The 27,323-nt window shown below is 49.6% G+C and overlaps 1 protein-coding gene across 1 annotated transcript in view; it reads right to left on the bottom strand.

Annotated features, from left to right (window-relative positions):
* Positions 1–26,538, bottom strand: part of LOC129693957 (ephexin-1-like) — a 58,328-nt gene extending 31,790 nt beyond the window's left edge. The window contains exon 1 of the mRNA XM_055630679.1: positions 26,451–26,538. Coding sequence (XP_055486654.1) covers positions 26,451–26,538 — 88 coding nt within the window. The remainder of the gene's footprint in view (positions 1–26,450) is intronic.
* Positions 26,539–27,323: the final 785 nt, after the last annotated feature.

The following is a 27,323-nucleotide window of genomic DNA, read 5'->3' as shown; positions in this document are numbered from 1 at the left end:
CTAAGTTTGTTGGCCAAGTATTCACATACAAGGAATTTGCCTTGGTGCTCCGCCCACAAGTAACAACATGACATACAGTGACAGTTACGAATGACTCAGAAAACACTAAACATTAATAATAATAAAACATGAATGATAAAACACCATTGATCAAGCATGTGAACCAACAAAATACCAGATCAAAGGGAGGCTACAGATTTTTGGCTTTTGAGTAGAGCAACTACTCGTGGATAAAAACTGTTTTATGCCTGTTTTATGTCCGGTGGGCGGCGCGACTCTCGTCAGCAGCGGCCTCTGCAGCCCGTCTGCGTTTTTATTATTTTTTTGTCTATGTTTCTATGTAGTTTTTGTTATTTTTTGTTGGGGTGTGTGTGTGGGGGGGTGGGAGGGAGGGGGTAACTTTTAAATCTCTCCCTGCACGGGAGATCCGACCTTTTCTTTGTCGGGTCTCCGTTGTCGTTGGGGCTGCAACGAGGAGCGGCCTCCAACAGGAGAAGACCGGGGGCTCTGGTGCCGACGACTCACCTCACCGTCGCGGAGCTGGCCGAGTCTGGAGCGGGTGGAGCGGTGGTGGAGCGCTGCTGCTGCTGCTGCTGCGGCCCGACCTCCGGAGATTCGGAGGCTGCAACTGCGGGTCTGGCGGACGGCGGCACCGGGAGCCCGCGGGTCCCTGGAGGGAGACCGCTTCTCAGGGCTCCCGCAATGGCGACTTCTCCCGCCCGAGTTGCGGGGTCGAAGAGCTCCTGGAGCGGGGCCTGACATCACCGCCCCGCGCGGCTTGGAATGGCCGCGGGACTCTGCGAGCGCACGCCGGGGGCTCCAACACCAAGACCCGGTGTGCGACCTCGCACCACCCGGTGTGGCTTTAATTGCCGCGGGACAATCGCCATCGCCAGCCGGGGGCTTTGACTTTGACTCTGACATCGGGGGGGGGGGGGGAGTGCGGTGGGGGGATAAGTAAGTTTATTTGGCCTTCCATCACAGCGATGTGATGGATGTTTATGTAAATTATGTTATGTCTTGGGTCTATTTGTTTGTAATGTATGGCTGCAGAAACGGCATTTCGTTTGGACCTCAAGGGTTCCAAATGACAATTAAATTGAATCTTGAATCTTGAATCTTGGCTGTGGCAGCTTTGACAGCCCGGAGTCGCCTTCCAGAGGGAAGTGATTCAAAGAGTTTGTGGCCAGGGGTGAGAGGGGTCAGAGATGATCTTGCCCGCTCGCTTCCTGGCCCTTGCAGTGTACAGTTCGTCAATGGAGGGAAGGTTGCAGCTGATAACCTTCTCTGCTGATCGGACGACTCGCTGCAGCCTCCGGGTGTCGTGCTTGGTGGCTGAGCCAAACCAGACCATGATGGAGAAGGTGAGGACAGACTCTACGATGGCCGTGTAGAATTGGACCATCATTGCTCGATTGTGGCAGATTGTGCTTCCTCAGCTGCCGTAGGAGTTACGAGGAGAAGGCAGGAGAACGTGGTTGAGAGTGAAAGATAGATCAGCCCATGATTGAATAGCAAAGTGGGCGTGATGGGCCGAATGGCCTAATTTCCAGCATCTGCAGTTCCTTCTTAAACGCGAACACTATCCTACCTACTAGGGACAATTTTACACGTCCAGAAGCCAATTAACTGCCAAGCCTGCACGTCTTTGGAGTGTGGGAGGAAACCGACAGTCTCGGAGAAAACCCCCCCCAACAGGTCACGGGGAGAACGTACAGACAGCACCCGTGGTCGGGATTGAACCTGGGTCTCCGGCGCTGTGAGGCAAAAATCTACCGCTGCGCCGAGGTATGTACCAGCCACTGCAAAAAACAAAACAGAAACGTATAAAGGAAAAACTGCCTTGCTGACATGCTCCGAATTCTTGAATCAACTGATGCATTAACTTGCCATCCGAATGCAATGGGTTGGGCAAGAATGCTTTGTGTGTGTATGTGTGTGTGTGTGTGTCTCTCTGTACCGAGACGCTATTACAACAGCCTGACATTTAAAGATGATTAATTTTCACCACGTCCAACGCTCTTGTTGAAAGCTGTGCCCTTGTGTTCGATGCTGCAATATTAAGGCTGCTGAAAAGGATATCAGTGTCTTAAGAACACTTGATAATTCGAAGAAGGTGAACGCACTGTTCAGAGAAAGAACAACGGCCCTCTTTATTAGACTCGCCACCAACCGGTTAATACACCCCAAACCATCACGCAAACTAACCCCCCTGCTACTGACTGCCTAAAGCTACCTGATCCCCCATATACCAATTACAGCACGGAAATAGGCCATCTCGGCCCTTCTAGTCCGTGCCGAACACTTATTCTCCCCTAGTCCCATCCACCTGCAGTCAGACCATAACCCTCCATTCTTTTCCCGTCCATATACCCATCCAATTAATTTTTAAATGATAAAATCGAACCTGCCTCCACCACCTCCACTGGAAGCTCATTCCACACCGCTACCACTCTCTGAGTAAAGAAGTTCCCCCTAAACTTCTGTCCCTTAATTCTCAAGTCATGTCCTCTTGTTTGAATCTTCCGACTCTCAATATGAAAAGCTTATCCACGTCAATCCCTCTCAGAATTTTAAAGACCTCTATCAAGTCCCCCCTTAACCTTCTGCGCTCCAAAGAATTGGAGACCTAAAATCGCTCCTCTGACATGGAGGTTTAGGTTAAAGTAGACAAAAAATGCTGGAGAAACTCAGCGGGTGAGGCAGCATCTATGGAGAGAAGGAATAGGCGACGTTTCGGGTCGAGACCCTTCTTCAGCCTGATGTTGGGGGGTGGGGGGGGGAGGGAGAAAGCAAGGGCTATCTACAATTAGAGAAATCAATGTTCATAACGCTGGGGTGTAAACTACCCAAGTGAAATATGAGGTGCTGTTCCTACAACTTGCGCTGGGCCTCACACTGACAATGGAGCCTGCACTTGGTCTCGCCAATGTAGAGAAGTTGACACCTAGAACAGCGGATGCAGTAGATGAGGTTGGAGGAGGTGCAGGTGAACATCTGCCTCACCTTGAAAGGCTGTCGGGTTCCTTGGATGGAGTCGAGGGGGGGAGGTAAAGGGACAACTGTAGAATTTCTTGCTGTTGCAGGGGACAGTGCCAGGGGAGAGTAGTTTGGGTGGGAAGGGATGAATTGACCAGGGAGTTACGGAGGGAGCGGTCTCTGCAGAAAACACAAAGGGGAGGAGATGGGAAGATGTGGCCACTAGTAACCCAAAGAATGTCCCAAATTTTGGGTAATTTCCTTCAAAACAGAAACACTGGAACTAAATAGCCTACCACTTATTCTTAAACTGTGGCCCCTGGTTCTGGACTCCCCCAACATCGGGAACATGTTTCCTGCCTCTAGCGTGTCCAACCCCTTAAATAATCTTATATGTTTCAATAAGATATCCTCTCATCCTTCTAAACTCCAGAGTGTACAAGTCCAGCCGCTCCATTCTTTCAGCATATGACAGTCCCACCATCCCGGGAATTAACCTTGTAAACCTACGCTGGGCTCCCACAATAGCAAGAATGTCCTTCCTCAAATTTGGAGACCAAAACTGCACAAAATACTCCAGGTGTGGTCTCACCATGGTCCTGTACAACTGCAGAAGGACCTCTTTGCTCCAAAACTCAACTCCTCTTGTGATGAAGGCCAACATGCCATTAGCTTTCTTCACTGCCTGCTGTAGCTGCATGCTTACTTTCATTGACTGATGAACAAGGACCCCCAGATCCCGTTGTACTTCCCCTTTTCCTAACTTGACACCATTCACATAATAATCTAACTTTCTGTACTTGCCACCAAGGTGGATATTCTCAGATTTATCCACAATACACTGCATCTGCCATGTATCTGCCCACTCACCCAACCTGTCCAAGTCACCCTGCATTCTCCTCACAATGCCGCCCAGCTTTGTGTCATCTGCAAATGTGCTAACGTTACTTTTAATCCCTTCAGCTAAATCATTAATGTGTATTGCAAATAGCTGCAGTCCCAGCACCGAGCCTTGTGGTACCCCACTGGTCACTGGCTGCCACTCTGAAAGGGACCTGTTAATCCCTACTCTATGTTTCCTGTCTACCGACCAATTTTCTATCCATGTCTGTACCCTATCCGCAATACCATGTGTAATTTTGCCCACTGTTCTCCTATGTGGGACTTGATCAAAGGCTTCCTGAAAGACCAGGTACACCAAGCAGTAAAATGACAAACATCCAGTTGCATTTACATGTGTATGTGTGGCTGTACATGATCCATCCCCAACACTCCATGTATATCCGTGAGCCTATCCAAAAGCCACTTAAACGCCACTGTCATATCTGCCTTACCACCACCCCTGGTGCAACCATTCCAGGCAGAGCAGCCATTCACATGTGGAGCCACAGGAGATGGCCAAAGTATAACATTTGGGATATTATGTTCCATGATGTACAAGCCACTGGTGAGGTTGCACGTGCAGCATTGCGTCACCCTGCTGAAGCAGAGAGTGAGTGGTGGAGTCAGAGGGAACAAGAGGGGAAGGGGATAGTACAGGTGGGTTCAGTAAGTGGGTGAAGGGCAGATGGAGGCTGGTGGGGAAAGGTAAGAAACTGGGGAATGGACAACTGTAGGTTTGGATAAAGGAGGTGGTGAGAGAACCTGCGGGGATCATGAGAGAAAGGATCAGGGGGTATAGATTGCGTAGGGAAGAACTACAGATGCTGGTTTCAATCGAAGGTAGACACAAAATGGTGTCTGAAGAAGGGTCTTCACCCGAAACTTCACCCATTCCTTCTCTCCAGAGATGCTGCCGGACACACTGAGTTACTCCAGTATTTTGTGTCTACAGATTACTGAAAACTGGAGAATCTAAAGTTTACTCCATTGGGCTACAGACAACCCAAGCAGAATAGGAGATACAGTGTTTTAATGGTGTTAGGCAGGAACCTGCAACGGTTAATTGGAGCAGGTTGTTTATGAGCAAAGAGAGATGCAGAATGTCGCACCATTTTAAAAGTTTGATAGAGAAGGTTCAAGGCATGTTTCTATTAGATTGAGGGGTTAGACAGGTGGGGGTATGAGATTGTGCATGACAAGATAAATTGAGGCTCTGGAAAGGAAAGCAAGGGCGTGGGGTTCCTAGATGGACAGGCGATTAAAAGGTTGTGTCCAGTCATGGGCGAGTCGAGAACCAGAAAGTACAGATGCAGAATAAAAATACTTGCTTTTAGAATGGAGATGAGGAAGAATTTAATTTGCCAGAGGTCGGTGAATCTGGAATTCATTGCCACGCACGGCTGTGGACGACGACATTGGGTATTTTTAAAGTGGAGATTAATACGTTATTGATTAGGAAGGGTGTCAAAGGTTATGGGGCAAAGGTAGGAGAATGGGATTGAGTGAGGAGGATAGATCAGCCATGATTGGAATGCAGAGTACACGCGTCGGGTGAATGGCCTAATTCTGCGCCCATGTCTTATGGTACAGACAGCTGGAGGAGTTGAGGGAATTGAGGAGCATACTGAAGAACGAATAAGGACGGCAAAAAGGGGGAAAGAGATAGCTCCGATGGATGAGATTTCAGAGATTTTAACAGTGTATTGAGGGGGAAAGGGCTAACTGGGGGAGAATAGGGCAGAGCAGCCATTCACATGTGTAGCTACAGGAGATGGCCAATGTATTACAGTGGGATGTTATGTTACATGATGCATAAGATATTGGTGAGGCTGCATTGGAGCATTGTGTCACCCTGCTACAGGAAAGATGTTATTAAGGGGTAGATTTACGAGGATGTTGCCAGGGTTGAGTGCCTGAACTATTGGAGAGGTTGGGACCTCATTCCTTGGAGAGCAGGAGGCTGTGCGCTGATCTTAGAGGTGTATAAGAGCACGAGGGGAATAGATTGGGTGATCCTCTACTCCCTCTTCACCTATGACTGCACACCTGTACATGGTACTAACACCATCATCAAGTATGCAGATGATACAACGGTGATTGGCCTCATCAGCAACAACGATGAGCTGGCCTACAGGGAGGAGGTCCAGCACTTAGCAGCATGGTGCGCTGACAACAACCTGGCCCTTAACTCCAAGAAGACCAAGGATCTCATTGTAGACTTCAGGAAGTCCAGAGGCGGCACGCACACCCCCATCCACATTAACGGGACGGAGGTGGAACGTGTTTCTAGCTTCAGGTTCCTGGGAGTCAACATCTCCGATGACCTCTCTGGGACCCACAATACCTCTACTCTGATCAAGAAGGCTCATCAGCGTCTCTTCTTCCTGAGGAGACTGAAGAAGGTCCATCTGTCTCCTCAGATCCTGGTGAACTTCTACCGCTGCACCATCGAGAGCATCCTTACCAACTGTATCACAGTATGGTATGGCAACTGCTCTGTTTCCGACCGGAAGGCATTACAGAGGGTGGTGAAAATTGCCCAACGCATCACCGGTTCCTCGCTCCCCTCCATTGAGTCTGTCCAAAGCAAGCGTTGTCTGCGGAGGGCGCTCAGCATCGCCAAGGACTGCTCTCACCCCAACCATGGACTGTTTACCCTCCTACCATCCGGGAGGCGCTACAGTTCTCTCCGTTGCCGAACCAGCAGGTCGAGGAACAGCTTCTTTCCGGCGGCTGTCACTCTACTCAACAACGTACCTCGGTGACTGCCAATCACCACCCCCCCCCCGGACACTTATTATTATTTATTCAAATCGTTTGCTATGTCGCTCTTCCAGGGAGATGCTAAATGCATTTCGTTGTCTCTGTACTGTACAATGACAATGACTATTAAAATTGAATCTGAATCTGAATCTGAATCTGAATTTGAATGCACAGTCTTTAACTCAGGATAGGGGAATCACAAACCTGACGACATTGGTTTAAGGTGAGAGAGGAACCTGAGGGGAAACATTTAACCGTATGGTGACGCTGTGGGTCAGGGGTCATCCCACAGTGAGAGTGTGGGGATAGGGGTCTCAATAGACAAAAGGTATAGGAGGAGGCCATTCGGCCCTTTGAGCCAGCAGCGCCATTCACTGCGATCATGGCTGATCATCCACAATCAGTACTCCGTTGCTGCCTTCTCCCCAAATCCCCTGCCTCCGCTATCTTAAAGACGTCTATCTAACTCTATCTAAATCGGCCTCTCCTGCCTTCTGTGGCATAGAACTACACAGATTCACAACATTCCAGGCAGAGCAGCCATTCACATGTGGAGCCACAGAGATGGCCAAAGTATAACATTTGGGATATTATGTTCCATGATGTACAAGCCACTGGTGAGGTTGCATTTGCAGCATTGCGTCACCCTGCTGAAGCAGAGAGTGAGTGGTGGAGTCAGAGGGAACAAGAGGGGAAGGGGATAGTCCAGGTGGGTTCAGTAAGTGGGTGAAGGGCAGATGGAGGCTGGTGGGGAAAGGTAAGAAACTGGGGAATGGACAACTGTAGGTTTGGATAAAGGAGGTGGTGAGAGAACCTGCGGGGATCACGAGAGAAAGGATCAGGGGGTATAGATTGCGTAGGGAAGAACTACAGATGCTGGTTTAAATCGAAGGTAGACACAAAATGGTGTCTGAAGAAGGGTCTCCACCCGAAACTTCACCCATTCCTTCTCTCCAGAGATGCTGCCGGACACACCGAGTTACTCCAGTATTTTGTGTCTACAGATTACTGAAAACTGGAGAATCTAAAGTTTACTCCATTGGGCTACAGACAACCCAAGCAGAATAGGAGATACAGTGTTTTAATGGTGTTAGGCAGGAACCTGCAACGGTTAATTGGAGCAGGTTGTTTATGAGCAAAGAGAGATGCAGAATGTCGCACCATTTTAAAAGTTTGATAGAGAAGGTTCAAGGCATGTTTCTATTAGATTGAGGGGTTAGACAGGTGGGGGTATGAGATTGTGCATGACAAGATAAATTGAGGCTCTGGAAAGGAAAGCAAGGGCGTGGGGTTCCTAGATGGACAGGCGATTAAAAGGTTGTGTCCAGTAATGGGCGAGTCGAGTCCAGTTCCAGTTCAAGTTCAAGTTCAAGTGAGTTTATTGTCATATGTCCCTGTATAGGACAATGAAATTCTTGCTTTGCTTCAGCACACAGAACACAGTAGGCATTGACTACAAAACAGATCAGTGTGTCCATATACCATGATATAAATATATACACACATGAATAAATAAACTGATGAAGTGCAAATAACAGATAACAGGGGTATGAGATTAGAAAAATAGAAACATAGACAATAGGCGCAAGAGTAGGCCATTCGGCCCTTCGAGCCTGCACCGCCATTCAATATGATCATGGCTGATCATCCAACTCATTAAAGACCTAACTTGTTCAACCTTTCTCTGTTGCTCTATCTCCCGGTTGCTAAACATCAAAGGGGCTGTCCCATTTGGCCGTCATGTGTGCGGGCTCGTCGTTGCGGTGGGACGCACACGGGTAGCGTGTGGGCCGCGCGGGGCGGTCGCATGTAGTTGCGCGCGGTATCGTGCGGCACTTCAGGATTTTGTAGGGCACAAAATCGGAGTGGCGTCTCGTGTATGCACACGGGCGTATTGCGGTCGCACGCGGGCGTCCTAACCTCGTGCGTGTAGCACGTGGCGACGCGTGATTACGCCACCGCGCGCCGCCCATACGCAGTCGGCCACAAGTAACTTGCAACCAAATTAGGTTTTTTTTTTAAATAACAATCAACAATTTTACTAACGCCATTTTTATAAAAATTACGATACTAATTCTTAAGCTGGGTTCAAACCCTCAAACTGCTACAGGTGCACAATCTTTTATCCGAAGATCCAAATAACGAAAACCTCCGAATAGCGGACATTTTTTCAGTCCTTGAAGAAAGGTCCTTGAAAACGTTCACCAAGGGCGGCCCGCAGAGGTGACAGCAGAACCTCCGGTCGGTCCTCGAAGAAAGGGGAACTAAATCCCCATTCATAAAAGAGAAGGTGAGGGTATATTGCGCGGGAGGGTTAATAATTGACAGTCTGCTGCTGCCTGCCCGCTGAGTTAAAAAGTTCCCACGGTAGACTCACGATACACAGTGTATCGTGAGTCTTGCGTGGGAACTTTTTAACTCAGCGGGCAGGCAGCAGCAAATTGTCACTCCCTTCAGTTTCACCCCACCTACACCCCTCTGCTTCCAGGCCATGTGTGTGACCCCTTCCCTCCCCCTCTCCAGCTCCCCTGGTCTTCACGTTGGAGCCAGTGCCAGTCACCGGAGACGTCAGGACCAACGGGACACCGGCCCCCAGGCCCACTGCAAGCACGGAGATCCCAGAGACCCACAGCCAGCAGCAGCCCAGCCACGTTCCAATTCCAGAGGAACACGCTCTCCGCTGTCCCCGTAGGGACAGCAAGCCGATGGCTCGGGCTGTGACGTCTCCGGCCACCCCCCTGTACAGGAGCTGAGACTGGAAACTGTGGGGTTGTTTGCAGTTGCAGAGGGAGGGGGCAAGGGCGGTACAGTTCCCAGTCTCAGCTCCATTCCAGGGGGGTGACCGGAGACGTCAGGACCAACGGGACACCGACTGCAAGCACGGAGATCCCAGAGACTCACAGCCAGCAGCAACTCTAGCCCAGCCCCGCTCCAACTCCAGAGGAACCCGGGTTGCGGATGAGGGGACGCAGCTCGGGCTGTGGGCGAACTGCCACTTGTCGCCGTAGCGGCCCATCGGGGAGCGGATTCCTCTGGAGTTGGAGGGACAGGGAGACACAGCGGCTTTTGAGAATGGTGGGCAATCACTTCCAAAGTTCTGCCCACACAGTCAGTACACCTCTCCTACACTTGTCTCCCGCACTAAGATCATCTCGCAGAGAATGATCCCAGCCTAACCCTCCCTATTCTCTCCTATTCTGCAAGAAAAAACTACATTGAAGACTCAAACTCGCGATCGAGTAACTGCCGGGATCGAGGTGCAAACTCGCGACCTTGCGGATATGAGTCGAGCACTCTACCACTGAGCCAGCCGTTAAAATCTACGCTAAAAATCTTCCATTCCGAAAGCCGAAAAATTCTGAATTACGAAAAGTGTCCGGTCCCAAGGCTTTCGGATAAAAGGTTGTGCACCTGTATTAGGCTGTGGGCCGAGGGCCTTTATTCCAGTGTTTTGTGACCCAAGTCACAGAACTACATGAAATTTTCACATATTGTGTAGAAACATTATATAAATCACCCCTGAAACTCGTCATGAACAAGACTTGCACATTTTCATTAAATTAGAGAAAAACCGGAAACATTTCGGGTATTTTAAGTCCAATCAAAGCACATTTAACATTGAGTTGTCTGCCAGTTGGCCAATCACGCGCTTTGTTTCAGGCAAGCACACATCATAGCTGAGAGGACTAAGCTAATATTATTATACCTATATTACTATCTGGAATATATATAGGTATAATGATATATAGTTTAAATGGACTGCAACACGGAAATAGGCTGCCCATCGTGTAATATGGGCATTGGACACTATATGGCACTTACTTTCCCGATCTCATTTTCTAATTAGTTGAATTAATTAATGTGCAACTTTTGGCACTGACGAGTTATGACGCCCTTCTCAATTATATTTCATCTAAATCTGTGGAAAGTTTCATAGAAACATAGAAATTAGGTGCAGGAGTAGGCAATTTGGCCCTTCGAGCCTGCACCGCCATTCAATATGATCATGGCTGATCATCCAACTCAGTATCCCGTACCTGCCTTCTCTCCATACCCTCTGATCCCTTTAGCCACAAGGGCCACATCTAACTCCCTCTTAAATATAGCCAATGAACTGTGGCCTCGACTACCCTCTGTGGCAGAGAGTTCCAGAGATTCACCACTCTCCGTGTGAAAAAAGTTCTTCTCATCTCGGTTTTAAAGGATTTCCCCCTTATCCTTAAGCTGTGACCCCTTGTCCTGGACTTCCCCAACATCGGGAACAATCTTCCTGCATCTAGCCTGTCCAACCCCTTAAGAATTTTGTAAGTTTCTATAAGATCCCCTCTCAATCTCCTAAATTCTAGAGAGTATAAACCAAGTCTATCCAGTCTTTCTTCATAAGACAGTCCTGACATCCCAGGAATCAGTCTGGTGAACCTTCTCTGCACTCCCTCTATGGCAATAATGTCCTTCCTCAGATTTGGAGACCAAAACTGCACGCAATACTCCAGGTGTGGTCTCACCAAGACCCTGTACAACTGCAGTAGAACCTCCCTGCTCCTATACTCAAATCCTTTTGCTATGAAAGCTAACATACCATTCGCTTTCTTTACTGCCTGCTGCACCTGCATGCGTACCTTCAATGACTGGTGTACCATGACACCCAGGTCTCGCTGCATCTCCCCCTTTCCCAATCAGCCACCATTTAGATAATAGTCTGCTACGGAATGGTAATAGCACAGTCATAAAGGCACAACAGAGGATGTACTTCCTACAGCTGAGGAAGCACAATCTGCCACAATCAGGCAATGATGGTCCAATTCTACACGGCCATCATAGAGTCTGTTCTCACCTTCTCCATCATGGTCTGGTTTGGCTCAGCCACCAAGCACGACATCCGGAGGCTGCAGCGAATCGTCCGATCAGCTGAGAAGGTTATTGGCTGCAACCTTCCCTCCATTGATGAACTGTACACTGCAAGGGCCAGGAAGCGAGCGGGCAAGATCACCTCTGACCCCTCTCACCCTGGCCACAAACTCTTTGAATCACTTCCCTCTAGAAGGCGACTCCGGACGGTCAAAGCTGCCACAGCCAAACATCAAAACATTTATTATCCACTAGTCCTTGCTCTACTCAACAGCCAAAAATCTGTAGCCTCCCTTTGATCTGGTATTTTGTTGGTTCACATGCTTGATCAATGGTGTTTTATCATTCATGTTTTATTATTAATGTTTAGTGTTTTCCGAGTCATTCGTAACTGTCACTGTATGTCATGTTGTTACTTGTGGGCGGAGCACCAAGGCAAATTCCTTGTATGTGAATACTTGGCCAACAAACTTACCGACTTACTTAACGCCATGGACTGTCTGAAAGAAACACATTTCAATGTGCATTTGCCCGAGTGAGAATCGTACAACTGAAGTAAACAAATTGCATTTTGATTGATTGAAGTATCAGGGGAATGCAAATGGCATCTACAAGTGGATGAAGAAATATCTGGATGAGCTAGTTATACCAGCTTTCTGAACCTGCATTGCAAATCAGACAAATTGTGTAGGAATGAACTGCAGGTGCTGGTTTACACCGAAGATAGACAAAATGCTGGAGTAACTCAGCGAGGCAAGTAGCAAGTTTTTAAAAAATATATTTTTTATTAGAAGCAAACATATGATGGTAAAATATAATTACATATTATAGTAGGAACTTTTCATGTATATCAATCATACATTATTAAACATTTCAATTGTGGATTGAGTCTGCTAGTTTTTTAAATATAGATAGTAAATGAGAGAAAGAGAGAGAAAATAGACTTACAAATGTCAAAAAAGAAAAAAGAGTGGAATGTACAGGGTCTTGGTGAGACCACACCTGGAGTATTGCGTGTAGTTTTGGTCTCCTAATCTGAGGAAAGACATTCTTGCCATAGAGGATTTGAGTATAGGAGCAGGGAGGTTCTACTGCAGTTGTACAGGGTCTTGGTGAGACCACACCTGGAGTATTGCGTACAGTTTTGGTCTCCTAATCTGAGGAAAGACATTCTTGCCATAGAGGATTTGAGTATAGGAGCAGGGAGGTTCTACTGCAGTTGTACAGGGTCTTGGCGAGACCACACCTGGAGTATTGCGTACAGTTTTGGTCTCCTAATCTGAGGAAAGACATTCTTGCCATAGAGGGAGTACAGAGAAGGTTCACCAGGCTGATTCCTGGGATGGCAGGACTTTCATATGAAGAAAGACTGGATAGACTCGACTTGTACTCGCTAGAATTTAGAAGATTGAGGGGGGGGGATCTTATAGCAACTTACAGAATTCTTAAGGGGCTGGACAGGCTAGATGCAGGAAGATTATTCCCGATGTTGGGGAAGTCCAGGACAAGGGGTCACAGTTTAAGGATAAGGGGGAAATCTTTTAGGACCGAGATGAGGAAAACATTTCTTTACACAGAGAGTGGTGAATCTCTGGAATTCTCTGCCACAGAAGGTAGTTGAGGCCACAGTTCATTGGATATATTTAAGAGGGAGTTAGATGTGGCCCTTGTGGCTAAAGGGATTGGTGGGTATGGAGAGAAGGCAGGGATGGGATACTGAGTTGGATGATCAGTTGAATGGCGGTGCAGGCTCGAAGGGCCGAATGGCCTACTCCTGCACCTATTTTCTATGGTTCTGTGAATTACTAATAACACGTCATTGGAGATAGGTCAGTAAATTATAAAGTATAAGTTTTCATCTAATCCTGAGTTCAAGCTTTAGTTAGATTTCTGTGCCGAGCCAATCTATCCCTTCAAATAGTTAATGAATGGAGACCATATTTTAACAAAAAATTCTTGTTTGTCCCGTAAGACAATTCTAATTCTTTCCAGGCTCTCCGACATTTCCACAATCCACATTTTAATTGTGGGCGTTATAGGGCCTTTGTGAATTTTAATATTCATTTTTTCCCAGTTATTATACTGTAGTCGAGGAATTTTCTTTGGCTTGTTGTGAATGTTAAAGTTGTTCTGACATTCCAAGTATTATTAGTTTTGAAGGTACACAAAAAAGCTGGAGAAACTCAGCGGGTGCAGCAGCATCTATGGAGCGAAGGAAATAGGCAACGTTTCGGGCCGAAACCCTTCTTCAGACTGCACCCGCTGAGTTTCTCCAGCTTTTTTGTGTACCTTCGATTCTCCAGCATCTGCAGTTCCTTCTTAAACATTATTAGTTTTGAGTCTGGATCCAATTTAGTATTAACAACTTCAGAAATTATTCCAAAAATATCAATCCAGAATTTTTTAATTTTTGTACAATTTGTACAAAGTATGTGTTCAAGTTGGCCTCTAGGTGTAGATATTTATCATGGATAGGAGAAGTATGTGGGAATTCTATTTAGTTTTTTTTTTTGGAGTAGTGTAATCTGTGTAAAACTTTAAATTTAATTAAAGCATGTCTGGCATTTAACAAGCATTGATGCATATATTGTAGTATATACTGACCCCAGAACAAGGGGCCACTCACACAGTTTAAGGATAAGGGGGAAATCTTTTAGGACCGAGATGAGGAAAACATTTTTTACACAGAGAGTGGCAAATCTGTGGAATTCTCTGCCACAGAAGGTAGTTGAGGCCACAGTTCATTGGCTATATTTAAGAGGGAGTTAGATGTTGAGGAAGGACATTATTGCCATAGAGGGAGTGCAGAGAAGGTTCACCAGACTGATTCCTGGGATGTCAGGACTGTCTTATGAACAAAGACTGGATAGACTCGGCTTGTACTCGCTAGAATTTAGAAGATTGAGGGGGGGGATCTTATAGAAACGTACAAAATTCTTAAGGGGTTGGACAGGCTAGATGCAGGAAGATTGTTCCCGATGTTGGGGAAGTCCAGGACAAGGGGTCACAGCTTAAGGATAAGGGGGAAATCCTTTAAAACCGAGATGAGAAGAACTTTTTTCACACAGAGAGTGGTGAATCTGTGGAACTCTCTGCCACAGAGGGTAGTTGAGGCCACACAGTTCATTGGCTATATTTAAGAGGGAGTTAGATGTGGCCCTTGTGGCTAAGGGGATCAGGGGTTATGGAGAGAAGGCAGGTACGGGATACTGAGTTGGATGATCAGCCATGATCATATCGAATGGCGGTGCAGGCTCGAAGGGCCAAATGGCCTCTACTCCTGCACCTATTTTCTATGTTTCTATATATTGGGACGAAAGTCTGCAAGTAGCATCTCTGGCGAAAAGGAATAGGTGATGTTCAACTCGATGGGCTGAAGGGCCAGTTTCTGTGCTGTGTCTCTCGATAAGACCAGATTCTAGTGCCAGGCGTCAGTCTCAGGTGCAGGAGGTATGTGTGGGCAAAATGGTGTCCTGATCCTACCTCAATGTTTGTCCCGTTCCTCATTCAGTCAAGCGGGGAGTTCCCAGGTACATCCTTGGCTTGGGAGTTAAAAACAGGAAACGCTGGAAACACTCAGCGGGTCAGGCAGTATCTGCGGAAGAAGAAGAGAGTTAATGTTAGGGATTTGGGATACTCTTCACCTCATCACATAGAAACATAGACAATAGGTGCAGGAGTAGAGGCCATTCGGCCCTTCGAGCCTGCACCGCCATTCAATATGATCATGGCTGATCCTCCAACTCAGTATCCTGTACCTGCCTTTTCAGAGATGCTGCTGCCTGACAGGTGAGTTACTCCAGCACCTAGTGTCTGAGTTACTCCAGAACCTAGTGTCTGATTTACTCCAGCATCTATTGTCTGAGTGTCTGAGTTACTCCAGAACCTAGTGTCTGATTTACTCCAGCATCTATTGTCTGAGTTACTCCAGAACCTAGTATCTGATTTACTCCAGAACCTAGTGTCTGAGTTACTCCAGCACCTAGTGTCTGAGTTACTCCAGAACCTAGTGTCTGAGTTACTCCAGAACCTAGTGACTGATTTACTCCAGAACCTAGTGTCTGAATTACTCCAGTATCTATTGTCTGAGTTACTCCAGAACCTAGTGTCTGAATTACTCCAGTACCTATTGTCTGAGTTACTCCAGAACCTAGTGTCTGAGTTATTCCAGAACCTAGTGACTGATTTACTCCAGAGCCTAGTGTCTGAATTACTCCAGTATCTATTGTCTGAGTTACTCCAGAACCTAGTGTCTGAGTTACTCCAGTGTCTGAGTTACTCCAGAACCTAGTGTCTGAGTTACTCCAGAACCTAGTGTCTGAGTTACTCCAGAACCTAGTGTCTGATTTACTCCAGAACCTAGTGTCTGAGTTACTCCAGCACCTAGTGTCTGAGTTACTCCAGAACCTAGTGTCTGATTTACTCCAGAACCTAGTGTCTGAATTACTCCAGCATCTATTGTCTGAGTTACTCCAGAACCTAGTGTCTGAATTACTCCAGCACCTAGCGATCTTATTGAAACATATACGATTATTAAGGGTTTACATAGATACATAGACAATAGGTGCAGGAGTAGAGGCCATTCGGCCCTTCGAGCCCGCACCGCCATTCAATATGATCATGGCTGACCATCCAACTCAGTATCCCATCCCTGCCTTCTCTCCATACCCTCTGATCCCTTTAGCCACAAGGGCCACATCTAACTCCCTCTTAAATATAGCCAATGAACTGTGTGGCCTCAACTACCCTCTGTGGCAGAGAATTCCACAGATTCACCACTCTCCGTGTGAAAAATGTTTTTCTCATCTCAGTCCTAAAAGACTTCCCCCTTATCCTTAAGAACACGCTAGAGACAGGAAACATGTCCCCGATGTTGGGGGCGTCCAGAACCAGGGGCCACACACACACACAGTTTAAGAATAAGGGGGGGAAGGCCATTTAGAACGGAGATGAGGAAAAACTTTTCACCTGGAGAGTTGTGAATCTGTGGAATTCTCTGCCTCAGAGGGCGGTGGAGGCCAATTCTCTGGATGCTTTCAAGAGAGAGTTAGATAGGGCTCTTGAAGTTTAGCGGAGTCAGGGGATATGGTGAGAAGGCAGGAACGGGGTACTGATTGGGGATGATCAGCCATGATCACATTGAATAGCGGTGCTGGCTCGAAGGGGCCGAATGGCCTCTACTCCTGTACCTATTGTCTATCTTGGGTATGAACCAGCATCTACAGGTCCTTGTTTCTACAAACTGCTAGGCAGGATGTCCGACCTTCCATTCCATGAACAATGAAAACTGAAGAAGGGTCTCGACCCGAAACGTCACCCATTCCTTCTCTCCATAGATGCTGCCTCATCGGCTGAGTTACTCCAGCATTTTGTGTCTACCTTCGATTTTATCCAACACCTGCAGTTCTTTACACACACACACACACACACGACTTAAAACGATCGCTTTGCCCAACACCTCCGCTCGGTCCGGATCTCCCGGTGGCTCAGCATTTCAACTCCCCCTCCCATTCCCAACCCGACCTTCCTGCCCTGGGCCTCCTCCATGGACAGAGTCAGTCCCACCGCAAATTGGAGGAGCAGCACCTCATATTCCGCTTGGCCAGTCTGCACCCCAGCGGTACGAACATTAACTCCTCTAATTTCAGGTAGTCCCTGCTCTCTCCTCCCCTTCCCAGCTCTCCCTCAGCCCACTGGCTGCACCTCTTCCTTCCTTCTGGAGAATGCTGGAGAAACTCAGCGGGTGCAGCAGCATCTATGGAGTCTGAAGAAGGGCTTCTGGGTTTCGGGCCGAAACGTTGCCTATTTCCTTCGCTCCATAGATGCTGCTCCACCCGCTGAGTTTCTCCAGCATTTTTGTCTACCATCGATTTTCCAGCATCTGCAGTTCCTTCTTAAAAAAGGCTTGTAGGTTAATTAGTTTCTGTAAGTTGTCCCATAGAGTGCAGGAGAGATCTAGTATCGTCTTCCTACTGACTGATTAGCACACGGCAATGGGTTTTAACTGTACCTCAGTGCACGTGACAATAGACTAGTCGAGTGTACCTTTAAGAAGGAACCGTATATGCTGGAACAATCGAAGGTAGACAAAAATGCTGGAGGAACTCAGCGGGTGAGGCAGCATCTATGGAGAGAAGGAATTGGCGACGTTTTGGGTCGAGACCCCTTCTTCAGACTGATGTGGGGGGGAAGAAGAAAGGAAGAGGCGGGAGAGTGTGGCTGGTGGGAGAGCTGGGGAGTGGAGGGGAAGGAGGGAGAAAGCAGGGACTACCTGAAATTGGAGAAGTCAATGTTCATACCACTATAGGAAGTGGAGGGGGGGGGGGGGGGGAATTAGTTGTTCAGAAGTTATAGGAGCAGCATTAGGCCATTCGGCCCATCAAGTCTACTCTACGATTCAACAATGGATGATCGATCTTTCCCTCTCAAGACCCGAAACGTCAGCTATTTCCATCGCTCCATAGATGCTGCCTCGCCCGCTGAGTTACTCCAGCATTTTGTGTCTACCTTCGATTTTATCCAGCATCTGCAGTTCTACATTACTCAAAACAGAGTTGGATTTAATCCTGGGCGGAGTGTTTAGATTGTAAGCAGGTACTCATTCTTGGGTAATCAGTCGCCTCCGAGCGTGTTCGGGCCTGGTCTCCAAGCAGGAGTGGAGACCGTCTCCGAGATTCCCGACACACACCCAGATCCCCACAGGAAGAAGGCTGGTCCACGCCCCGACAGATTACGGGCAAGTCACCGCGTGCAGCGGCACGATGGCGCATCCGTGGAGTTCCAGCCGTACAAGTCAACAACCCTCGGTTCCTCAAACTTCCACCACAGCTCAAGGTGCCCATTTACAATATACATCAATGATTTGGATGAAGGGATTCAAAGTAATATTAGCAAATTTCAACCTCTCCCCCTACAGCTCACACCCTCTAGTCCTGGCAACATCCTCAGACTTTTTCTATAGCAAAAGGATTTGAGTATAGGAGCAGGGAGGTTCTACTGCAGTATTGTACAGGGTCTTGGTGAGACCACACATGCAGTATTGCGTACAGTATTGGTCTCCTAATCTGAGGAAAGACATTCTTGCCGTAGAGGATTTGAGTATAGGAGCAGGGAGGTTCTACTGCAGTTGTACAGGGCCTTGGTGAGACCACACCTGGAGTATTGCGTACAGTTTTGGTCTCCTAATCTGAGGAAAGACATTCCTGCCATCGAGGATTTGAGTATAGGAGCAGGGGGGTTCTACTGCAGTTGTACAGGGTCTTGGTGAGACCACACCTGGAGTATTGCGTACAGGTTTTGGTCTCCTAATCTGAGGAAAGACATTCTTGCCATGGAGGATTTGAGTATAGGAGCAGGGAGGTTCTACTGCAGTTGTACAGGGTCTTGGTGAGACCACACCTGGAGTATTGCGTACAGTTTTGGTCTCCCAATCTGAGGAAAGACATTCTTGCCATAGAGGGAGCACAGAGAAGGTTTACCAGACTGATTCCTGGGATGTCAGGACTGTCTTATGAAGAAAGACTGGATAGACTTGGTTTATACTCTCTAGAATTTAGGAGATTGAGGGGGGATCTTATAGAAACTTACAAAATTCTTAAGGGGTTGGACAGGCTTGATGCAGGAAGATTGCTCCCGATGTTGGGGAAGTCCAGGACAAGGGGTCACACAGTTTAAGGATAAGGGGGAAATCCTTTAAAACCGAGATGAGAAGAACTTTTTTCACACAGAGAGTGGTGAATCTCTGGAACTCTCTGCCGCAGAGGGTAGTCGAGGCCACACAGTTCATTGGCTATATTTAAGAGGGAGTTAGATGTGGCCCTTGTGGCTAAGGGGATCAGAGGGTATGGAGAGAAGGCAGGGATGGGATACTGAGTTGGATGATCAGCCATGATCATATTGAATGGCGGTGCAGGCTCGAAGGGCCGAATGGCCTCTACTCCTGCACCTAATTTCTATGTTTCTATGTGATCTCTGGTCTACGCGGACTCGGTGGGCTGAAGGGGCCTGTTTCCGCGCTGTATCTCTAAACTAAACGGAACTAAAGATGCTGCCTGTCCCGCTGAGTTAAGCTGTACAAGTTAATTCAAGAGCTCTCCCGAGTTACAAAAAAACTCGTGGTAAGCACGTGGAATGAACGTAGCGGGTACGTCGGAGCTCAGGGACGTCTCGTAGCGGCTCGTAACGCTAACGGCAGGTACTCGGGGAAACGCGGTAAGCTCGAGAAGGGTTTTCAACGCGTTGAAAAATGTCAACGGAGAGCGGCCACCACCGTAAATCTCCGAGCTCGAATCAGGGGAAACTCGGGGGAACTCCTGAATTACTTCGTACAGTGGGACAGCCCCTTTATGTGCCTATCTTCGGTAAAAAACTAAGTGTGGTTTGTGTTCAAGTCTGCGTGGCAGTCTTGTTGTGAAATTTCTGTCTTAAATGAAACGCGATACTCTGAGCTTTGATGACTCTATAATGACTCGTGTCAAGTCCAAATCATTGTCGCCTCCACTAATCTTCATCGGTATGCAGTTTGTCTAACACCTCCATTGGAACATTCCCACCCTTATTTCTCATCTCCTTGACTCGGCTAGACTTCAACCATTCATTCATCTCCTCCCGCCCCGATTACTGCAACGCCCTTTACACTGGCAACAGCCAATCTTCCCTGTCCCGCCTGCAACTGGTTCAAAACGCCGCAGCGAGACTCCTGACGGGCACCCGAAAAAGGGACCACACACTCACTCCCCCCCCCCCCCCCCCCCGATCCTGGCCTCTCTCCACTGGCTCCCTGTGCAGTTCCAAATCAATTTCAAGTTCCTTCCTTATGTCTACAAGGCCCTTAATGGGCTTATAGACAATAGACAACAGGAGCAGGAGTAGAGGGCATTCAGCCCTTCGAGCCTGCACCGCCATTCAATGTGATCATGGAAATCATCCCCAATCAGTACCCCGTTCCTGCCTTCTCCCCCATATCCCCTGACTTTGCTATCTTTAAGAGCCCTATCTTATGAGGAAGGACATTATTGCCATAGAGGGAGTGCAGAGAAGGTTCATCAGACTGATTCCTGGGATGTCAGGACTGTCTTATGAAGAAAGACTGGATAGACTTGGTTTATACTCTCTAGAATTTAGGAGATTGAGAGGGGATCTTATAGAAACTTACAAAATTCTTAAGGGGGTGGACAGGCTAGATGCAGGAAGATTGTTCCCGATGTTAGGGAAGTCCAGGACAAGGGGTCACAGCTTAAGGATAAGGGGGAAATCCTTTAAAACCGAGATGAGAAGAACTTTTTTCACACAGAGAGAGGTGAATCTCTGGAACTCTCTGCCCCAGAGGGTAGTTGAGGCCACACAGTTCATTGGCTATATTTAAGAGGGAGTTAGATGTGGCCCTTGTGGCTAAGGGGATCAGAGGGTATGGAGAGAAGGCAGGTACGGGATACTGAGTTGGATGATCAGCCATGATCATATCGAATGGCGGTGCAGGCTCGAAGGGCCGAATGGCCTCTACTCCTGCACCTAATTTCTATGTTTCTATGTATAGTGACAATAAATGGCATATCTATCTTAAGAACCACTGTTGTAGTGTTTGGCAATTGCTGGTCAGTGCAGACTCGGTGGGCCGAAGGGCCTGTTTCCGCACTGTATCTCTATACGTGACCATCCTGTGCCGTTTGACTCAGCCACCTACTTACAGTGACATCCTCAGCTTCCCGGCTATCTGCAGGTCACAGGTCTGGGGATGAGCTCAATTGCCACATGGTGGAAAGCATCTTGTCCGGGAACATTACCATCTGGTTTGGGAATTGCTCTGCCAAGGACAAGAAGGCTCTGCAGAGAGTGGTGCGTTCGGCCGAACGCACTATGGGAACTTCACTTGCCCCCCTGCAGGAACTATACAACAGGAGGTGCAACTCCAGAGCAAATAAAATCATGGGAGACCCCTTCCACCCCTGCAACGGACTGTTCCAGCTGCTACGGTCAGGCAAACGCCTCCGTTGCCATGCGGTGAGAACGGAGAGGTTGAGAAGGAGTTTCTTCCCAGAGGCAATTCGGACTGTAAACGCCTATCTCACCAGGGACTAACTCTACTGAACGTTTTTCCTTCTATTATTTATTATGTAAAAGAATATGTGTGTTATGATTGTGTTTATAATTTGTTTGGTTGTTTTGGTGTTTGTCTTTTGCACAAAAGTCCGCGAGCATTGCCACTTTCATTTCACTGCACATCTCGTATGTGTATGTGACAAATAAACTTGACTTGACTTGACAAGGGCCAGGAAACTTGCAAACGTAAAACAATACTGCACAGGAACCCGCAGTGCCGAACGCCATGAAAAGTCAACCCGATATCCTCTCCCCCTGCACGTAATCCACATCCTTGCTGCACATCCAGGAGCCCGTCTCAAAGTGTCGGAAGGGCAGGAACTGCACACAACGAAAATGCTGGAGTAACTCCGCGGGCCAGGCAGCATCTCTGGGGAAACCGGAATAGATGACGCTTCTTCAACAATGTCACCTCTTCCTTCTCTCCAGAGATGCTGCCTGTCCCACTGAGTTACTCCAGCATTGTGTGTCTGTCTGTCTGTCTTAAACGCCGCTGTTATATCTGCCTCCACCACCTCCTCTGGCAGCTCGTTCCAGGCACCCACCAGCCTCCGTGTGAAAATCCTGCCTCCTCTTCCTCCCATACACGTTGCCTCCCACACCTTCACATCAAAATAGTCTTCCCCCTCCCCTCCCATCTCATCCTCCTCCGCCCCATCTCATCTCCCCCCCCCCCGCCCCATCATCTCATCCCCCCGCCCCATCTCATCTCTCCCCCTCCCCCGCCCATCTCATCTCCCCCTCCCCCATCTCCCCCTCCCCCTCCCATCTCATCTTTCTCCCTTCCATCTCATCTCTCCATGTCCCCCCCATCTCATCTCTCCCCCTCCCCGCCCCATCTCATCTCCCCCCCTCCCCCATCTCTTTCCCCCCCAAAATCTCATCTTCCCCCCCCCCCACTCTCCATTCCCCCCCCCCTCCCATCTCATCTCAGTGACCCCCCCCTCCCCGCCCCATCTCATCTCCCCCTCCCCGCCCCATCTCATCTCCCCCCTGCCCCCCCCCCATCTCATCTGCTCCCTCCCCCGCCCCAATCCTCATCTCATCCCCCTCCCCTCTCACGTCATCACCCCCTTCCTCCTCCATCTCATCACCCCCTCTCAAATCTCATCTCCCCCTCCCCCCCATCTCATCTCCCCCTCCCCGCGGGCCCATCTCAATCTCCCCCCCCCATCTCACCTCTCCCCCCCCTTCTTCCGCCCCATCTCATCTCTTCCCCCTCCCCATCTCATCTCCCCCCCCCTTCCCTATCCCATCTCATCTCCCCCCATCTCATCTCCCCCCTCCCTCTCATCTCTCATCCTCTCCCTCCCCCCCCATCTCATCCCCCCCCTCTCCCCCCCCCATCTCATCTCCCCCCCCCGCCCCATCTCATCTCCCCCTCCCCCCCCCCTCTCTCTCATCTCCCCCCCCCCCCATCTCATCTCCCCCCCCTCCCCCATATCTCATCTCCCCCTCTCCCCCCCCCCCATCTCATCTCCCCCCTCCCCGCCCCATCTCATCTCCCCCCCCCCCATCTCATCTCCCCCCCCTCCCCGCCCCATCTCATCTTTACTCTCAAGCCTTTCTTGACACTCCTCTGAGGGAGGGCTATATGTATCTATTGATGTATGTACTTAATCTATGAACCACTGTTGTATGACATTAGTACCTCCACCAATGTAAAGCACTTTGGCCAACAAGAGTTTTGTAAATGTGCTATAGAAATAAAAGTGACTTATAGTGACATCTCCTCCCTCTCCTTTCCCCATCTCCTCTCCTCATCTCCCTCTCCTCATCTCTCCCCCCACCTCTCCTCTCCATCCCCCATCTCATCTCCCAGCCCCATCTCATCTCCCCCTCCCCCATCTCATCTCATCTCCCCCTCCTCCATCTCATCTCCCAGCCCCATCTCATCTCCCCTCCCCATCTCATCTCCCAGCCCCATCTCATCTCCCCCTCCCCCCCATCTCATCTCCCCCTCCCCCCGCCCCCATCTCATCTCCCCCTCCCCCCCATCTCATCTCTCCCTCCCCGCCCCATCTCATCTCCCCCTCCCCCCCCATCTCATCTCCCCCCCCCCCCATCTCATCTCCCCCTCCCCGCCCCATCTCATCTCCCCCCCCCCCCCCCCCCCCCCCCCCATCTCATCTTTACTCTCAAGCCTTTCTTGACATCCTCTGAGGGAGGGCTATATGTATCTATTGATGTATGTACTTAATCTATTAACCACTGTTGTATGACATTAGTACCTCCACCAATGTAAAGCACTTTGGCCAACGAGAGTTTTGTAAATGTGCTATAGAAATAAATGTGACATAGTGACATCTCCTCCCTCTCCTTCCCCATCTCCTCATCTCCTCATCTCCTCATCTCTCTCATCCTCCCCCCCACCTCCTCCTCTCCATCCCCCATCTCCTCTCCTCTCCTCATCTCCCCCTCTCCTCCTCTCCTCTCCTCCTCCCAGGAGGGGGAGGGGGCTCTCTGCTCTCTCTCCTCTCTCCTCTCCCCCTCATCCTCTCCTCTCCCATCCTCTCCTTCCCCATCTCCTCTCCTCATCTCCTCTCCTTCCCCCCTCTCCTCTCCTCATCTCCTCTCCCCACCCACCCTCTCCTTCCCCCATCTCCTCTCCCCCCACCCTCTCCATCCCTCATCTCCTCCTCCCATCTCCCCTCCTCTCCCCCATCCTCACCCCCTCCCCTCTCATCTCCTCTCATCTCCTCTCCCCCTCATCCTCTCCCCCTCATCCTCTCCTCATCTCCCCCCACCTCTCCTCTCCACCTCCCATCCTCTCCTCCCCCATCTCATCTCCTCTCCACTGTCTCCTCACTCCCCCCCCCCCCCTGCTGTTGACAGTCCAGGCAATGCGAGGAGCCGCTACTCTCCCCCCCTCCCCAGCTGCTGTTTTTTAAATCAGACACACGCTCAGGTTCCTTGGCTTCTCTCCTCCCTCCCTCCCCCTCTCCGTTCCCCCCACGCCTGCCCCCCCCCCCCCCCCACAGCCAGGAACATGGGGCCCATTCGACACAATGAGGAAGAGGGGGTGGAGGAGAGGGGAGGAGGGGGAAGGAGATGGAGATGAAGGGGGGGAGATGGAGGGGGAGATGAGGAGGGGACAGGGGAGAGGTGAGGAGGGGAGGGGGGAGAGAGAGAAGAGGAGGGGAGGGGGGAGATGAGGAGGGGGGGAGATGAGGGGAGGGTGGGGGAGATGAGGATTTTTCACACACACAGAGTGGTGAATCTGTGGAATTCTCTGCCACAGAAGGTAGTTGAGGCCAGTTCATTGGCTATATTTAAGAGGGAGTTAGATGTGGCCCTTGTAGCTAAAGGGATCAGGGGGTATGGAGAGAAGGCAGGTACGGGATACTGAGTTGGATGATCAGCCATGATCATATTGAATGACGGTGCAGGCTCGAAGGGCCGAATGGCCTACTCCTGCACCTAATTTCTATGTTTCTATGTTTTCTATAGGAGGGGGAGATGAGGAGGGGAGACGAGGGGGGGAGGACGAGGGGGAGAGACGAGGGGGAGAGACGAGGAGGGGGAGAGGGAGATGAGGAGGGGAGGGGGGGAGATGAGGAGGGGAGGGGGGGGAGATGAGGAGGGGGAGGGGGGGGGAGATGAGGAGGGGAGGGGGGGAGATGAGGAGGGGAGGGGGGAGATAAGGAGGGGAGGGGGGGGAGAGAAGAGGAGGGGGAGGGGGGAGAGAAGAGGGGAGGGGAGGGGGGGAGAGAAGAGGAGGAGGGGAGGGGGGAGAGAAGAGGAGGGGAGGAGGGGAGGGGGAGAAGAGGAGGGGGGGAGAGGGGGGAGGGAGAGGAGGAGGGAGGGGGGGAGCGGGGGAGGGGGAGGGGGAGGGGGGGAGGGAGAGGGGGAGGGGGGGGGGGGGGGAGAGAGAGGAGGGGAGGGGAGGGGGGAGAGAAGGAGGGGGGGGGGAGAGATGAGGAGGGGAGGGGGGAGAGAGATGAGGAGGGGGAGATGGGAGAGAGAAGAGAGAGGGAGGGGGGGGGAGAGAGAGAGGAGGGGAGAGAGAGGGAGGAGGGGAGAGAGAGAGGGAGGAGGGGAGAGGGAGGGAGGGGGGGAGAGAGGGAGGGGGGGGGGGGGAGATGAGGAGGGGGAGGGGGGGGGAGATGAGGAGGGGAGGGGAGATGAGGAGGGGAGGGGGGAGATGAGGAGGGGAGGGGGGAGATGAGGAGTGGATGGATGAAGGGAGGGGTGGAGGAGAGGGTCGGTTGGACAACGGGGGGGGTGGACAGAGGGAATTTGTGGCCAGCAGGTTCACATTTAACCCAGCAAACGCCAAAAACAAAACGACCTCTGCATCTGCAGAGCAAGTCTCAGTGGGGACAAAAATACCATTCGACTGACTAGGACTCAGACCCACCCTCTAGAGAAGGACTTACACAGTGCAGGACAGAGACTGCAGATGCTGGTTTGGCTGGAGTAAACTCAGTGGGACAGGCAGCATCTCTGGAGAGAAGGAATGGGGGCGAGGGAGAGACCCTTCCTCATCAGAAGTCTTCATCAGTTCCTGTCCCAACTGAGTTACTCCAGCGTTTTGTGTATTTAAGTTATCTTAGGTGGAGACCAGCCAGCACTCTGCACAGTTCCTGCCTGAAGCAGATACGAGTGTGTGGAACTTATTTCACGCCTTTCTGGTGCAATCCCAAAGACAAGGGAGGAGGGGAAAAAACAGCAGACGGATTCAATTAGCAGAATCTATCAATCTGCTTTAGCCAAACACAAAAAGTTTGCAACTGCAACTCCAGGGATCTCACCCAGTCTCTCCCTTCTTGTTCCTGCAGAAAAATTCCAAATGCATTTTAAACAGGAGGTGGGTCGGAGAGACTGGGGGGGGATCGAAAAAACAGAAAAACAAAAGCGAAATCAAAGTGTAATCTTACCTCCAATGCTTGCTTCCAGCGTCCTAAAGTTGTCCCTCTGCAAAGCGAGCGGGTGGTTGAAGGATACTCTGTTAAAAAGGAATATCATTTCCCCTTAAACTGGCCTTTCTTTAGTAAAAAATAAAAGAGGAAGTGAATCTCTGCGGCCAATGTGTGTGTTTTATGGTAACAAAAAGTTTTAAAGTACTTCTAACCAGAGGGAGTGCCTGGAGCCAAGTTAGTTCAGGAGGAAGTCTGCAACGCTAGTGATTTGATTTAGTCATCTACCCCAAAGATCCTATAGCAGAGCGCTCTGCTATAGGAGCTTTGATCTACCCTCCCACTTACACTGGAGAGAGGTGTGTTAAAAATGTACCCACGCCCTTACCATGTGATGTCTGTGTCAGGATATATTGATGGTACACAAACTCTCAAGGGAGATTCATTTGGAGCAGATATCCAAGTCTGGATAGACTTGGTTTATACTCTCTAGAATTTAGGAGATTGAGAGGGGATCTTCCTCGTTCAATTTGATCTGAGGAAGGACATTATTGCCATAGAGGGAGTGCAGAGAAGGTTCACCAGACTGATTCCTGGGATGTCAGGACTGTCTTTATGAAAGAAAGACTGGATAGACTTGGTTTATACTCTCTAGAATTTAGGAGATTGAGAGGGGATCTTATAGAAACTTACAAAATTCTTAAGGGGTTGGACAGGCTAGATGCAGGAAGATTGTTCCCGATGTTAGGGAAGTCCAGGACAAGGGGTCACAGCTTGAGGATAAGGGGGAAATGCTTTAAAACCGAGATGAGAAGAACTTTTTTCACACAGAGAGTGGTGAATCTCTGGAACTCTCTGCCACTGAGGGTAGTTGAGGCCACAGTTCATTGGCTA

This window comes from Leucoraja erinacea, unplaced genomic scaffold (genome assembly GCF_028641065.1).
Source record: "Leucoraja erinacea ecotype New England unplaced genomic scaffold, Leri_hhj_1 Leri_499S, whole genome shotgun sequence".
NCBI lineage: Eukaryota > Metazoa > Chordata > Chondrichthyes > Rajiformes > Rajidae > Leucoraja > Leucoraja erinaceus.
Note: the sequence above shows the minus strand (reverse complement) of the source record. Positions and strands in the feature narration are given on the sequence as shown.